This window comes from Schistocerca nitens, chromosome 10 (assembly GCF_023898315.1).
Source record: "Schistocerca nitens isolate TAMUIC-IGC-003100 chromosome 10, iqSchNite1.1, whole genome shotgun sequence".
NCBI lineage: Eukaryota > Metazoa > Arthropoda > Insecta > Orthoptera > Acrididae > Schistocerca > Schistocerca nitens.
The window spans coordinates 231,455,649-231,471,406 of NC_064623.1; the positions used below are offsets into that span (position 1 = coordinate 231,455,649).

The following is a 15,758-nucleotide window of genomic DNA, read 5'->3' on the forward strand; positions in this document are numbered from 1 at the left end:
GGTTGCAGTAGGTACTGGGAGATGAAAAAACTTGCACAGGATAGGGTAGCATGGAGAGCTGCATCAAACCAGTCTCAGGACTGAAGACCACAACAACAACAATGTCTTGTGCTGCATAATGGACCTCAAACGAGGGATGCCAGGGAAATATAATAAACAGTCCAGCAGTTCAGAAGTTTGTAATGAATTTATGATGGTGAGTGTTATATGCTTGCATTGCCACATCAACTGCCACAGCCAAAATGAGAAAACTGCTCCTAGAAACTATGCCACGTGAACTTTTATTTTGAGTTTTTTTTTTTCTTCCGAGATAAAATAAAATCCTGTGAATTTTCCCAGTTGGTGTGGTGAACATAAATTAACACTTCGCTATCATTGTCGTAACTCATTATCATCCAGTCTCCATTTTTATACATGTTTGGCAATGTGATAGCTCTCATTCGTCCATCAGTAGCTGACATTTATCATCATGCTTGATAATAACAAGCTGCTTGGCAACAACGCATTTTCACTCTAGCAAACGTAAGTAAGAATGATACTATTTTAGGAATGAAATTTTATCTGCTTAACACTCTAACTCTAGTGATAGCTGGATGTGTTGGTGTCTCGGTATTAAATTATCCGTGCAAGTGAGCTTCGCTGCACACATAAGTAATGTGTCTTGTGAGGGCATGCTGTCATTAGATGTCATACTCACAGGGCTTATACTTAAAAGGTCAATAACTGCCAGGTACTGTACCAGTGCTCAGATGCTATTAAAATGCCAGACCAGGCTGTCCATTATAGTATATTTTCTTGAGTATCACAGCAAACACATGTCAATACACCATTCTCCTTTGTAGTCTTTCTAGCTATAGTGAACAAAGGAAAGGGAGGGGATCACTGGGGTCAGCTGCATCGGGATATTACGTGGAATCTGCGGCTATGAGTGAAAATGTGTACCAGACCGTGATTCGAACCCAGTCCAAGTGTGAGCACGCGCCACCCCTCACTCCACCCAAAAACACCATTCCATTAAATGTAAAGCTACTTTAGAAAATTACTTTTTATTTGTCAGCTATGTCCAGGCGTCTGTGTACTTGGCCAATGCAGTTATGCTAGCCCCAAACCTGTGCCGATGAGATGCAGCGACTCAGTCAAAGGCACTGTCAACAAAAAGGGAGAGTGTCAAAAATTTCTAAGAAACTGATGCTTTTTGCTAAGGCGACGTTTATGCTGCAGACTTGCTAATCACACATTGCCTGCACAGCTGGCGATCACGAAACAAGCCAGTCAAACTTTTACCAATACACTGAACCTGCAGCATTGCTGATCACCTCACAGCCTGCCACACTCTGCATTAGACAAAAGTACCGAGCAGTGACCATTGCTGACCATCCTAAAACTTGAGCTGCGGTTGCCTGTAGAGATGGGTCCTTCGTGAACTAACGGGTCCAAAGGAACGGTTCATCGAGATGAATGGAATGAGTGAGGAACGAATTCTAAGCAACAGTCTTTTATAGTTCACTTTGGTCGCGGCTTTCTATTTAAAGTTCCCGGGAACAGGAAATGGTCGGTCTCATTCCCGCAACAGCAAGTCTGCCAGTGTCATTCCAGCCTCGGTCCCGTTCCAGTCTGTCTCGGTCTCGGCCGCGGCTTTCTTTTTGTAGTTCCCGGGAATGGGAGACAGTCGGTCTCATTCCTGCAATGGCACGTAGGCCAGTATTGTTCCAGCCTCGGTCCCATTTCCGTACACGTCTCCGTCTCTTTCTCGATCGGGCGTTCTCGTCCTTTGCGTTCATCGCAGTTCCACTGTCGACTTCTCGTAGTTCAGTATCGAGTTCTTGTTCGTTTCGTTCGCTGTGCACGCCCATTCTAGATCTGTTTCAAACCTTTTTTGAACTCTGAACTTCTGGTTCTTTTCGTATTCTATTCAGCATCCATGACCGGCAATTGAAATGCACTTTATAATTACATATATTACATAAAGATTATGTGGTATATAATACATACATCTTTTCAGGTAACAGAATGGCATATCAGCTTACTTCACTATTTTGATAAACATCAGAAGAAACACTTGTAAAAAGGCAAGATTTTTTGTTATTAGACACGCAAAGGAAATTGGCAAGGCACACACGAGTGGCCATTTTCTATCTTTTTTTGACCCGAGGTAAAAGGCCATGTTCATTGTTATGGAAAGCAGATTGATTTACAACCGAATGAAGCCCGCACTCCATAGTCAAGTGTCTGGTGTCACATTTTGTAAAGAGAATATGATACCTTCTACAATATTATTTCAGTGATACAGGGTGGCACACGAAAAATTGGCCTCGAGTACTAGACAGCTCATTGTCGCCCACCAATCGTCATCTATTGTTTCAAAGTTGTTGTTTGCCTTAGCTTCACTGCCTAATTATTACATGTTCGTCTATTCTGCTCATAATGGTCAACAAATCATGCGTAATTGGCAAGTAGTCTGTACTTGGTGCCAGTTTTTCGTGAGCCACCTTATATTATTTCACAGCAACCAGCCACATAATACTGTAGTTGGCTAAACGAGAGGTTTTACGGAATCACGAAAATTACAAGTGAGTGAGAATTCTGTTATGAATAAAAACTTCGTACTCCAAGGGGGAGCGATCACTAGGGAACTAGTTACCAAAGATGAACGAGTTTGCCCATCCCTAGTTGGCTACTTCATGTTCCCTCTAATGTGTCTTAGTCAACTGGATTGTTCCTCATTACAAAGTTTCTCTGGCACCCTATACAGAGATTAATCTTTCTTCTATTCTTCAAAAATAGATTCAAGGAGGAACTGTGTGACAATATTGAGCTGGTACTTATTTCATTAGTTTTTGAAAACAAACCTATTGAGACCAGATGCATGCAGAAATTGCAACAATTAGTTTGTATAATATTTAGCGTAATATTTGTTGTAATTAATATTACTGTTTCACCTAATTTGATTTTTTATTCAGTAAATTAGCAGTGGAAGATATACATTTGGCAGATGTACTGCATTAGTTAAATGTAGATCAAAACTGAGGAATTACCACCTCAGAGCAAGTACAAATTTCTCTTCCACAGAAACTGTACTGAGAATATTTGACTGAAACTACAACTGATTGACTATATCTGGTAAACCAATACTTAAAATATTGAAAGTTTGATGTGCCATTGGTAACTTTCTGAAAATGCTCTCTGGATAATTTCTGAGCTGTTAATAGGAACAGTGAAAGAAATTGTGGTGTGTATGATGTTCTTTCTCCATGCCAAACAACATTTTTCGATCAAAAACAAGTCACTGTTGTCATATGATGCTGAGAGCACAGTTTTTCCTCCACACCACTGCAAGTAATGCATTCAACTACAGATATGAGCCACTACAGCATAAATGCTCCCATATGTGCAGCCATGTGCCTACAATTGTCAATCAAAAATAATAAAATATTTTCATGTTTCATTTCATTACCTTCCTTTTTAAGAAGAGACAGAAGTGCAAAACTCCTATTTTAACAATGTTGTACTTTCTATTTCAGTTGAAAAAGCGCACAATAGAACGCAAGAGCTCTCGGGAAAGCATCCTAGCTCGAGTAGGTTCTTCACTCCGTAACGGCCTGAACAATGGCACTGTGCCCGGCCCTGATGGCCGGATTGCCATAGGTCTGCGGCGCCGTGAGAGTGATTCAGCAGCCAAGGGGGAGTTTGACGATCTGATATCGGCCCTACGGACTGGAGATGTCTTTAGTGACGATGTTGCCAAATTTAAGCGCAGCCGCAAGGCTCGAATGAACGGATCGCCTCCCGGATCGTCTGTGGACGGTGGTCGAGAGAGAGTTGTGACCGCCGTCGGTGGCAAAACGCGCCTTGGCCAGTAGGTAAGTTTGCACACATTTTGACATGACACAACAAGGGAAATGATGGTGCGTGTGCGCACTCACACACACACACACACACACACACACACACACACAGTGTTGTTATGCTCTTGGAAGTAGGTCCTACATATGTATTGGATATATTAATACCAAGTTACCTTAAATGAAACTTTAAGATGTTCAAATGTATTAGCAGCCATCAACATTTTTCTGAATCACACTTTAGTTACATAGTTTTTATTTCAGCTCTGCACTGTTGTGCTCTGATTTTCGTACTGTTAATACCCAGTATGAAAATGGCTGAAGCTGCTTCCTGTTCCGTAGGGAACCAAACCTTTGGAACACTGTTAAAAAGTGTCGAGAAATAGGTCGTTCTTAATGCTTATCATAAATTTATGGAGATGATCAGCTTTGAAGTTTTCTGAGCAACAGTATTAGGTACAGTTGAGACTTAAATGCATATTCGTGTATAGCGGTATCAGTGGCATAATAGCTTGGTAACTTATTGCAGTAAATGGTTTGCTGGTTCAAGCTTTGCCCAAATTAATTTCTTTTTCTTGTTCAATTTGACGCACCTACATCTCGTAATTGTAAAATTCATCTTCATTTTTATGAATAACGATCATCATCTTGTTTTTAATTACATACTGCATGCAAAATTCTTGTTTTCATTCCAACTATAAATTAATTAACAATATTTTACGAAAGACTGTTAATAAAGGTTGCTTAAATTAAGAAAACATAACAATTTAACTTTTAAATTGTTTTATATCACAGATGTAGAAGTGTGTCGTAGAAACAAGAAAAACAATCATTTTAACCGCATCAAAGAATACACAAATAAATGCATTTTTACAACCAATGTACCATTACCATATGAACCCAACAGATCTGATCTGGACTCAAGTTAAGGGGCTTGGCCCGAGAAATAACAAGACTGTTAAGCTGCCTGACATACTGAAACTAATGCACACACCTTTTTCACATGTCACTGCCAAAGACTGGCAGTATATAGAACGGCATGTCATGAAAGAGGCAGAGACAATGCGGTGCATGGATGGCTTTGTGGATTCTGTTGTTGATCGACTCGTTATCGATGTAGCTGATGACAGTTTCAGTACTGAAATGTATTTTCAGTATTCAGATAAGGAAGGAACTAGGAGATTACCAGATGACTGACTGTAATTAATACCTTCAGTGGCTTCAGTATTCAACAGTACAGTGACATCCCTGAGTATGCTTTTGCATCACACACAGCTCGCTCAGAAAAATTCCTCTGTATTTAAGTTCAGAATTTTCATCACTCTTGTTTGTAATTAGAACACTGTGTCAGGTGAGAATGAGAGCATTTTATGCTTTCTTTCTGGTCACCTAAGAAGTGCACAGTAGTGCTGGAGTTTTGCCAAATATTATTTCATTCTCTTTAAAAATTAAATGACATTCAAAGCTATGTTGTTCCTTTGCCCATCTCGTTTTATGTCTGAGCAAGGCTAGTTGGACCGCTGGTTGGCCAGTCCTGTCCAAGTTTAATGCACTGGTAAGGCTATTGTCCTGCACTTCATTGCTCAGTCTACGTGCACAGCATAAAATGTATCCTTATGATTGTACTTGACTCTACTGGTCACGATGTGGCTTCCGCTCCACGTGAAACGAAATCCAGTGAGATTGAAGCAAACACGGAAGAATACATGGTGTAATGTTTACATCAGGCTTATTCTTATGATGAACAGAGTATAGTTACAGAAATAAAATGTCCTTTTTTTCCTTTTAACAAAGATTGATGATGTTTCCAGAATGAGATTTTCACTCTGCAGCGGAGTGTGTGCTGACATGAAACTTCCTGGCAGATTAAAACTGTGTGCCCGACCGAGACTCGAACTTGGGACCTTTGCCTTTCGCGGGCAAGTGCTCTACCAACTGAGCTACCGAAGCACGACTCACGCCCGGTACTCACAGCTTTACTTCTGCCAGCACCTCGTCTCCTACCTTCCAAACTTTACAGAAGCTCTCCTGCGAACCTTGCAGAACTAGCACTCCTGAAAGAAAGGATATTGCGGAGACATGGCTTAGCCACAGCCTGGGGGATGAGACGGAAACATTCCACGTGGGAAAAAATATATCTAAAAACAAAGATGATGTGACTTACCAAACGAAAGCGCTGGCACGTCGATAGACACACAAACAAACACAAACATACACACAAAATTCTAACTTTCGCAACCAACGGTTGCCTCGTCAGGAAAGAGGGAAGGAGAGGGAAAGACGAAAGGATTTGGGTTTTAAGGGAGAGGGTAAGGAGTCATTCCAATCCCGGGAGTGGAAAGACTTACCTTAGGGGGAAAAAAGGACGGGTATGCACTCGCGCACACACACACATATCCATCCACACGAGTGCATACCCGTCCTTTTTTCCCCCTAAGGTAAGTCTTTCCGCTCCAGGGATTGGAATGACTCCTTACCCTCTCCCTTAAAACCCAAATCCTTTCGTCTTTCCCTCTCCTTCCCCCTTTCCTGACGAAGCAACCGTTGGTTGTGAAAGCTTGAAATTTTGTGTGTGTGTGTGTTTTTTTTTTTAATTGTGTCTATCTACCAGCGCTTTCCCGTTTGGTATATACAAAGAGCGAATAGAAATGTAATATGAAGAAAATCATCCATGCAACCTGTAAGTAGAATTTAAAATATTTCAGCATCATAGCAAAAACCAACCACCAGAACTGTTTATAACCTATAGGTACATTGCCCCAAAATGTAAAACTAAATAGTAAAAATGTGTTCATATTATTCCAGGCCACTGAAGATTCCTTGCACAGAATGAAGGCAAAGCGGGTAATGCACAAAAATTGTGTATCATTCAGTTGTAGTCAGACAGCCCAGCAAGTAAAAATTATCAATATACCGTAATATGACATGAGGAAGACAAAACTACAAAAGTTGAAGATGTTAATACAGCAATGTCAAGCATTCCCTATCAACATGTACAAAAGATGCAAGAAAATACATCTGAGACTTCATAAGATGATGCAGCACATAAAATTCAACAAAACATGCAAAATAAACGATTTAATTCAAAGTTATATTAATGTAAAAGTTAAGAACATTTCTACAGTGGCACAGAAGTCAAAAACAATTGCAGAATGATGTTGGTTGCTAAATGAAATTAAGATGCTATAGTCGAAAAAATAGTACCATACCTAAACATGATGCTCTATGAGACTCATCTAGAATTGGCACAAAACGTAGGAAATCCCACAGTTCTCATCGCACTAAAAGAAAAAAACTGAACACAACACATACACAGCAGTGGAACATTTATAAAACAAGTATAAACAGAAAATAATGAAACTACCAATAAAAAAGACAAAAAAATATATTTACATTTTAAATGTGAAATCACAAGAGCACCAATACACATACTACTCATGTTTAGTTAATCTATCAGAGACAAAACTACACAAAAAAGAAAAAAATGATCTTGGAAAAAGGGTTGAAACACTGTGCCAACAGAAAAATAAACAACCAATACATAGAAAATCTCAAAGTAGAAGCCGAACACATCCTTGCATGTGAAGGACAACAAAATAATTGTGAAATAAACATAGGAGTGACAAGAGAACTAGTAAAAAAGGAATAAAAGGCATAATGAAACAAACACAGCAAACATACAGTAAGAACAATGAAACAGAAACAGCTACCATGAAAAGGTTAAAACTAAACTTCATAAACAACAACATACTAATAGCAGGAGCAGACAAGGGAAATGTAGCCGTACCCATGGACAAAGAGCAATACACCACAAAAACCAAGGAACACATAAATACCAACACCATACAGAAATTGAAGTCAGATCCAGCTACACGATTCCAGGCAAACCTGAAACGAACATTGAAAAACATTGAACACACTCACAGACAAACAGAAACACTACATAGCATAGAAAAACCCACAAGCACCAACACACTGCAGCCAACAAAAGGTACACAAAGATGGTACACCGAGCCAAGAAAGCCCCAACATACCACATAGCCAAACATCTCCAAAAGTTACTTACAAAACACTATAAAACAGAACACAACAGAACAGTGATAAACACAGGAAACCTAATAGAACACACCCAGAACGTACAGATACCACACACAGCACCACTGATTTCATTCGACAAAAAATTTGTATACCTCCATCCCTACCACAGAAACAATAGAAATCATAGAACGAAATCTCACATCCTACAGCAACATCACCACAGAAGCAAAAAAAGAAATAACAAATATGCTCACATTGACAACTGAACAAAACTACTTTCAGTTCGAATGAATATTATCTACAAAGGGATGGACTGCCCATAGGATCCCCACTATCAGGAACATTAGCAAACATTTTCATGTCATTTAGAAAATCTGATATTTGAAAAGATAACCACTAATGAAAGTTTCAAAATCATATATTGGTACAGATAAGTGGATGACATTATTTGTCTGGCAGATGAGCCATGTGAAAAAATAGATGAAATCCACTCAGAAATCAGCAAAGCACATCGGAACATAAAATTAACATTTGAAAAAGAAAAAAAAAATATTCTTGACATAACAATAAGAAAAGTAAATGGTAAACATACATGCTTAGAAAACCAACAGCTACAAAGACAGTAATGCATTCCACATCTAATCATCCCCACAACCAGAAGCTTGCAGCACTAAGCCATATGTTACATAGATTAAACAGGATCCCACTGAACAAGAGAAACTATGAAAAAGAAATGAGCACAATAATACAAATAGCTAGGAACAATGGGTACGGCACACATGTAGTAGGCTCAATCAAAAAAATAAAAACACAAATACAAAACAAACAAAACACTTCTAGAATACAAGATAACTCAGAAGCTGCAAACTTACAAACACAATCAACAAACACACATAATGACAACATCACACAGAAAAGAACCAGATGGTACACTATGACTTACAAACATAAATTAATACACAGAGTTGCAAATCTCCTAAAGAGACAAGGCCTCCAGATAGCATATAAGATCGGGCAAACCCTCCAATCATATCCAAACCAACCAACTACCAAGAGGGATAAATTCCAATCATCAGGAATATAGAGGGTGATTCTCAAATATATATGCAAATATTTTAATATGTAATTCTACAAGTAAAACTAAAGAAAGAAGTTCATATAAAAATAGGTCCACAAATGTTTAATTATGGATAATAAAAGATTTTGCCTGAAATTTAGAAAGTTCGCTATTATGAAGCCATTGCAAAACTGTACGAGGTTAAAGTAAAGCACAATTTCCATTTATTTTGTTGTTATTGACCTGGTGAATCTAATAAAACATGTCCCAGACATGTATCTGCAGTAGTTGCCCAGAACATGCAGAGAAGCAAAGAAGTGATTTCATAAAATTTTTAATTTGTTAACTACTTTGCCCAATTTGTTTATTAAATTCCAAACAATTGCACAAAGTTTTCAACAGAAGTTGTTGAGACTTTAATTTTGGAAAAATGATGGTAATAACGTTAACTGTAATATTGTACCTGCCCATCCACTAGTAACACCAGTCTACATTCAACCAGAATGATATTTCCTATTTGCTTATTTTTGTATCAGATAATCTGCTCTTCATTAATACCATAGCACACAAGAATTCATGTTGAACCAGAAAATCAAAGCTCAGTGTTAAGGAAATTGTACAGTGAACATACAAATTCACAGTACATTCACAATAAATGTTCATGAACAGATTTTGTTGCTCATTTCAGTTTCACAGGGTTGTTCTTAATTTCGTCTATTGCATTCATAACGCGAGCAAGTAATGCCTCATTTGTATTGACTTTGACCTCATAAAATATGTCTTTCATCCATTCCCATACACAAAAATCCATTGGTGTTAAATTGAGCGATCTGGGTGGCCACAGACGTGTAGCACCACGACCAATCCATTTCTGGGGGAAATGTTCATTTAAATGTGTAGTAACGGCATTGATGAAATGTGAAGGAGCGCCGTCATGTTGAAAATACATTTGCAATCACATAGCAAGTGGAACATCTTCAAGCAATTGGGGCATTTCTCACTTTAAGGAACTGTAAGTACGTCTTGCCAGTTAGACATTCTGGGAAAATGAATGGTCCAATAAAGTATGTGTTGATTGTACTACACCACACATTTACGCTAAATCGCTGCTGGAAATTATGTTGCACTGTTTCAAGTGAGTTTGCATCAGACCATACATGCTCGTTATGTAAATTGTTTATACCATTTCGAGTAAACTGTGCCTCATCAGTAAATGCACTTTTTGTATGGTGAGGATACAGATTATTGTACTTCAGTTTACGCCGTATCTTAGATTGTGAAATGCCTAATCACTGAGAGATACGTTGTGTACTGGTACGCAGGATATGTTGAACAGTGCCCATAATATCCTCATCATTGTCTTCACATACTGAATGATCATACTGATTATGAACGCTAGGTAGAGAACCTGTCTCTTGTAACATTCGAAATACTCCACTAATGGTTCATGCATTCGGAATCCTCTGAGTTGGTTGACATACGGAATATTTGTTAACTGCAGCTGTAACATTACCATCACATTTGCCATAAGTGAACACCATGTTGGAGTATTCCTGTCGTAAATTTGAAAGGCATCCCTATTTCACAAATAATCTACACGCTACAACAGTTACTATGTGGTTTCACTTAAATACACTGTTATTGTTACATTCTTTCACTGAACAATACAGAAAACTAACTACTCTCAAGGTTAGGAAACGACTGAAACAATTCAATAATGGTCGTCAACAATAACATAAATGTTTCTACATTCTTAATGGAAAGTAAACAAATTTACTTGTATAATAATCTTTGGTTCTCTGGGTGTTCTGGGAAACTACTGCAGATACACATCTGGGACATGTTTTATTAGATTCACCAGACAAATAACAACAAAATAAATGGAAACCATGCTTTACTTTAACCTTATACAGTTTTGCAATGGCTTAATATTAGTGAAGTTGCTAAATTTCAGGCAAAATCTTGTTTTAGCCATAACTCCATAACCAAACATTTGCGGACCTATGTTTGTCTGAGCTTTTTTCTTTTGTTTTAGTTGTAGAATAACACATTAAAATATTTGCATATCTTTGTGAATCACCCTGAATAAACATGACTGTAAAAGTTGTGATGCAGGAATTTTAAAACATGGTACAAAGAACATAACATGTGTTGGAAGTACGAAACAAACCATTCCACATTTACAGAACATTTAAAACACAATTACCACCATCCCTAAACATGGAACAAGACATTAAAATAATGGGAATAATCTTATACAAATGCAAGAAAACTTCTACATTCAGAAAGCCATCGATGAAAACAAACGTGATAAATGAGCAAACGTACATCAGTACAGGCTCCCTACAACACTTAATAAAAGAAATGATGACATAAAAATTGTCCCTCACAAATAAGAAAAAATTCCCTCTCCCTTTGCCTTCTGGACACACACACACACACACACACACACACACACACACACACACGGATACACAATCAGATCACATATACTCCAAAAATCACACTCGAAAGTTGGCAAGAACATTCGATCTTCGGCAATAACATTTAAAAGTTGGCAACACAAACCAAAACATTGCTCAAAACAAGTGTTCAGTTCCTAGTGCTGTGAAATGTGGAAAAAAGCCACAAGTGGTAATTATAAGAACAGAAACGTAATATGTAGATAATCCTTCACGCAACCTGTAACTAGAATTTAAAATATATCTACATCATAGCATAAACCAACCACCATAACTGTTTATAACCTATAGGTACATTGCACCAAAATGTAAAACTAAATAGTAAAAATATGTACATATTCCAGGCCACTGAAGATGACTTGCAGAGAATACAGGTGAAATTCGTATGGCATGAAAATTGTGTTTCATTCAGCAGTGGTCAGATGGTCCAAAATGTAAAAATTACCAATTATTATATACACTAGGGTCATATGTGCTCGCATCACAGCTGTAGAACACGACAAAGAGAGGAATTAAAAACGAATACACATTAATCCCAATCTACATCTACATTTATACTCTGCAAGCCACCCAGCGGTGTGTGGCGGAGGGCACTTTACGTGCCACTGTCATTACCTCCCTTTTCTGTTCCAGTCGCGTACGGTTCGCAGGAAGAACGACTGTCTGAAAGCCTCCGTGCGCGCTCGAATCTCTCTAATCTTACATTCGTGATCTCCTCGGGAGGTATAAGTAGGGGGAAGCAATATATTCGATACCTCATCCAGAAATGCACCCTCTCGAAACCTGGCCAGCAAGCTACACCGCGATGCAGAGCGCCTCTCTTGCAGAGTCTGCCACTTGAGTTTGCTAAACATCTCCGTAACGCTATCACGGTATATGGCTAAAAACAAGGACAGGGAGAAAGGTCTATAAAATACGCCACAAAGAAACGGAGGTCACGAACTAAAAATTAAATGGCCTTCGCGATATTGTTACAATGTATAAAAAGTAAACATGGTCGACAGCCCAAACGTCGCTCGCTAAAATGGCCAATAACAGACGGCAAAAACAAACGAGAATGTAAGGGGTTACAAAAAGGGTATTCCATCAGGAAGTGGCGGACCATCAGAAGCTGAGCGCAGTGAGTACAAAGTGGTGTGGGAGCACCACTTAACAAATGGCGATGGCTAAAAAGCCAGTGCCTGATACACAACCTAGCGAAAATGAACTCACGGGGATAGGTTCAAGAGGTGGTCATCCAAGCTGCCAGGAGATGCTTAAAAACCCGGAGCTTGTTCCCACGAAAGGAGTACCAGTGGTGATGGCAAAGTGACATCACCTGCTGACAGGCGGCAACACAGAGATCATCGGAGGAAATATAAGAATTAGCGGGCTGAGGTACGAGGACTACAGTCTCGGTAGCAGCCTCAGCTCCTTCGTTTCCTGTCAGAGTGATGTGCCAGCTTTCCTAGAGCTGTTACACTAGGGGATGGATCGTGTACGGCACACAAAGGCTTTGAAGCGCACGGAGGGAGTCTGAGAAGATGACTCAATTGAAAAGCCTGTCTCTCCGGATGTACTGCGTGGCCTGATACAGGGCGAAGAGCTCTGCTGTAAATACTGAGAAATGTTCCGGAAGCTGTCGGTGCCATGACGAAGCCACACCTGACACCACCGTCAGAACAAAAACTATCAGTGTACACAAAGGTCCTATTGCAAAGGTTGTGAAACTTACAGCGATACAGTGAGGCTGATGTACTGTCCTTGAGAAGCAAATGAAGGCCAGTGTGAACCAGGGCTGCTGCACGAAGCCAAGGTGGTGAAGGGTTTACACCCACCGTGAAAGTTGCAGTTAGTGTGAAGTTAAGCTGCCAGAACAAGAGCCGAAACTGAACTCCACAGGAGGTAACAGAGAAACATAGGATGGGTGGCCACACATGGCATAAATACCTGCTGAGAAGAAGGTCATGGTGGTAGGACAGTGGTAGTTCACCACTTCTGCATACAGACTCTCAACTGGGCTACTGTAAAAGGTGCCACTGGCTTAACGGATGCCATAGTGGTGGATAGTATTGAGACGGCATAAGAGGGGACGGACGCGAAGATGCATACATGAAACACCCATAGTCTTGTTTCAAACAGACAAGGGAGCAGAACAAATGGAGGAGGGTGGTTTGATCTGCTCTCCAGGAAGTACCACTGAGGGCACGTAGGACACCGAGGGACTGTGTGCAGCGGCCTGACAGGTAAGACGTGTGGGAGGACCAAGAAAGTTTCCTATAGAGCATGAGCACCAGGAATTTTGTAGTTTCAACAAATGGAACAGAAACGGGCCCAAAATGTAAAGACAGTCGAAGAAAGCAATTGTGCCGCAAGAAATTCATACAAACGGTTTTGTCAGTGGAAAAACAAAAGCAATTGTCAATACTCCCCGAGTAAAGACAATCGAGACATCACTGAAGATGCCACTCAATGAGACAGGTCTTTGGAGAACTGCAGTAGATGGCAAAATCATCAACAAAAAGGGAGCCAGAGATGCTCTGCAAGAGACAGGCCATTATAGGATTAATGGCAATAGCAAAGATGACGACGCTCAGGACGGAACCCTAAAGCACATCGTATTCCTTGATAAAGGTGTCCAACAAGGCAGAACCCACACGTACCTTGAAAATGCTATCTTTGAAAAATTCCTGAAGGAAGCAGAGCAGGCGGTCATGGAAGCCCCACATGTAGAGAGAACGGAGGATACCAGTCCTCCAACAGGTGTCTTAGGCTTTCTCCAAATTGAAAAACACGGGTGCAGTCTGAGATTTCCACAGAAAACCATTCGTGACATGGGTGGACAAAGTGACGAGATAGGTAACTGCAGAACTGTGTGCTCGAAATCCGCACTGTGCAGTGGTTAGTAAATTGTGAGATTCGAGCCATCATATGTTCCATCACCTTGCAAACACAGCTGGTGAGAGAAATGAGGTGGTAGCTCGAAGGAATGTTTGTGTCCTTAACGGGCTTAGGTATGGGTATGACAGTGGCTTCGTGCCTCTGTCTGGGAAACGTGCCCTCTGGCCAGATGCGGTTGTACGTATTAAGTAGAAAGTGCTTGCCTGCAAGAGAAAGGTGCTGCAACATTGACTGTGAACAGCATCTGGCCCTGGGGCGGAGGATCAGGATAAAGTGAGAGCACGGTCTAGCTCCCTCATAGTGAAAGCAGCATTGTAGCACTCACGATTCGGAGAATAAAAGGGTATTGCCCGAGCCTCCTCCACTTGTTTCCGATGGAGGAAGGCAGAGTGACAGTGGGAGGAGCACGAAATCTCCGCAAAATGACAATCTAAGATGCTGGAGTTAGCAATAAGGCCCACAATGATATCGTCTGCTATTGTCAGGTTGGAAATTGGGGAACGGATCTTGGTCCTAGAGACCCTTAGGAGATTGGTCCTCACAACAGAAGAGGGAGTGGAACAATTTAAAGAACTACTGAATGAAATCCAGCTAGCTCTTTTGCTGTCCCGAAGGACACGACGACACTGTGCACGCATCTCTGTATAATGAATACAGTTTCCCATCGTCGGATGACTGTTAAAAACGTGGCCACAGCTCTACAAGCGAAATGCACGGTGGCATGCCTCAGTCCACCACGGGACCGGGACACAACACGGTAAAGAGGAAGTGTGAGGAACGGAACGTTCTGCGGCGGTAAGGATACCATTTGTAAGATATTGCAACTGGGCATCACAACTGGGGAAATGTCGTTTGTCGAAGGTCGCCAGAAAGGAGTAAAGCCTCCAACCTGCCACAGTGAGCTGCCATTTGGGTGTGAGTGTAGGTGGGGTAGGAGTCCCAAACGGATAGCACACAGGAAATAGTCTCTCGAGTTTGTGTCGGAGAGAAGGGACCACTCGAGGCGACGGGCTGGGCAAGCTGGGCGTGCAGAAGGATAGGTCCAAATGAAAATAGGTGTGTGTGTGTGTGTGTGTGTGGAGTCTGAAAGGAAAGTGGGTGCTTCTGTGTTGAGGCAGAAGGGATTAAGTTGATCGGGAAGGTCAGACAAGAAGGCACCTCTTGGACAGGTTCTACGAGAATGCCATAGGGGACGGTGTGCATTGAAGTCACCAAGCAGCAGAAAGGGATGAGGTAGCTGCCTAATAAGCTGGAGGAAGTCTTCACTGGTGACATTGAATGACGGAGGGATGTGAATGGTAGAAAGGGAAAAGGTCAAGTGAGGAAGGAAAAGGCAAACTGCAACAGCTCGAAGGCACGTCGTCAGGGAGACGGGTCAATTACGAACATCATCTCGTATGAGCAGCACGACTCCCCCACGAGATAGAATGCCAGCTTCAAAACAGACAGGGAAGAAATGTGAAAGCTCAAAGCAGTTGG

The 15,758-nt window shown here is 40.7% G+C and overlaps 1 protein-coding gene across 1 annotated transcript in view; it reads left to right on the forward strand.

Annotated features, from left to right (window-relative positions):
- LOC126210179 (disheveled-associated activator of morphogenesis 1) overlaps window positions 1-15,758 on the forward strand; it is a 515,367-nt gene that overhangs the window by 477,892 nt on the left and 21,717 nt on the right. The window contains exon 21 of the mRNA XM_049939341.1: window positions 3,522-3,860. Within this exon, the coding sequence (XP_049795298.1) occupies window positions 3,522-3,860 (339 nt within the window). The remainder of the gene's footprint in view (window positions 1-3,521; window positions 3,861-15,758) is intronic.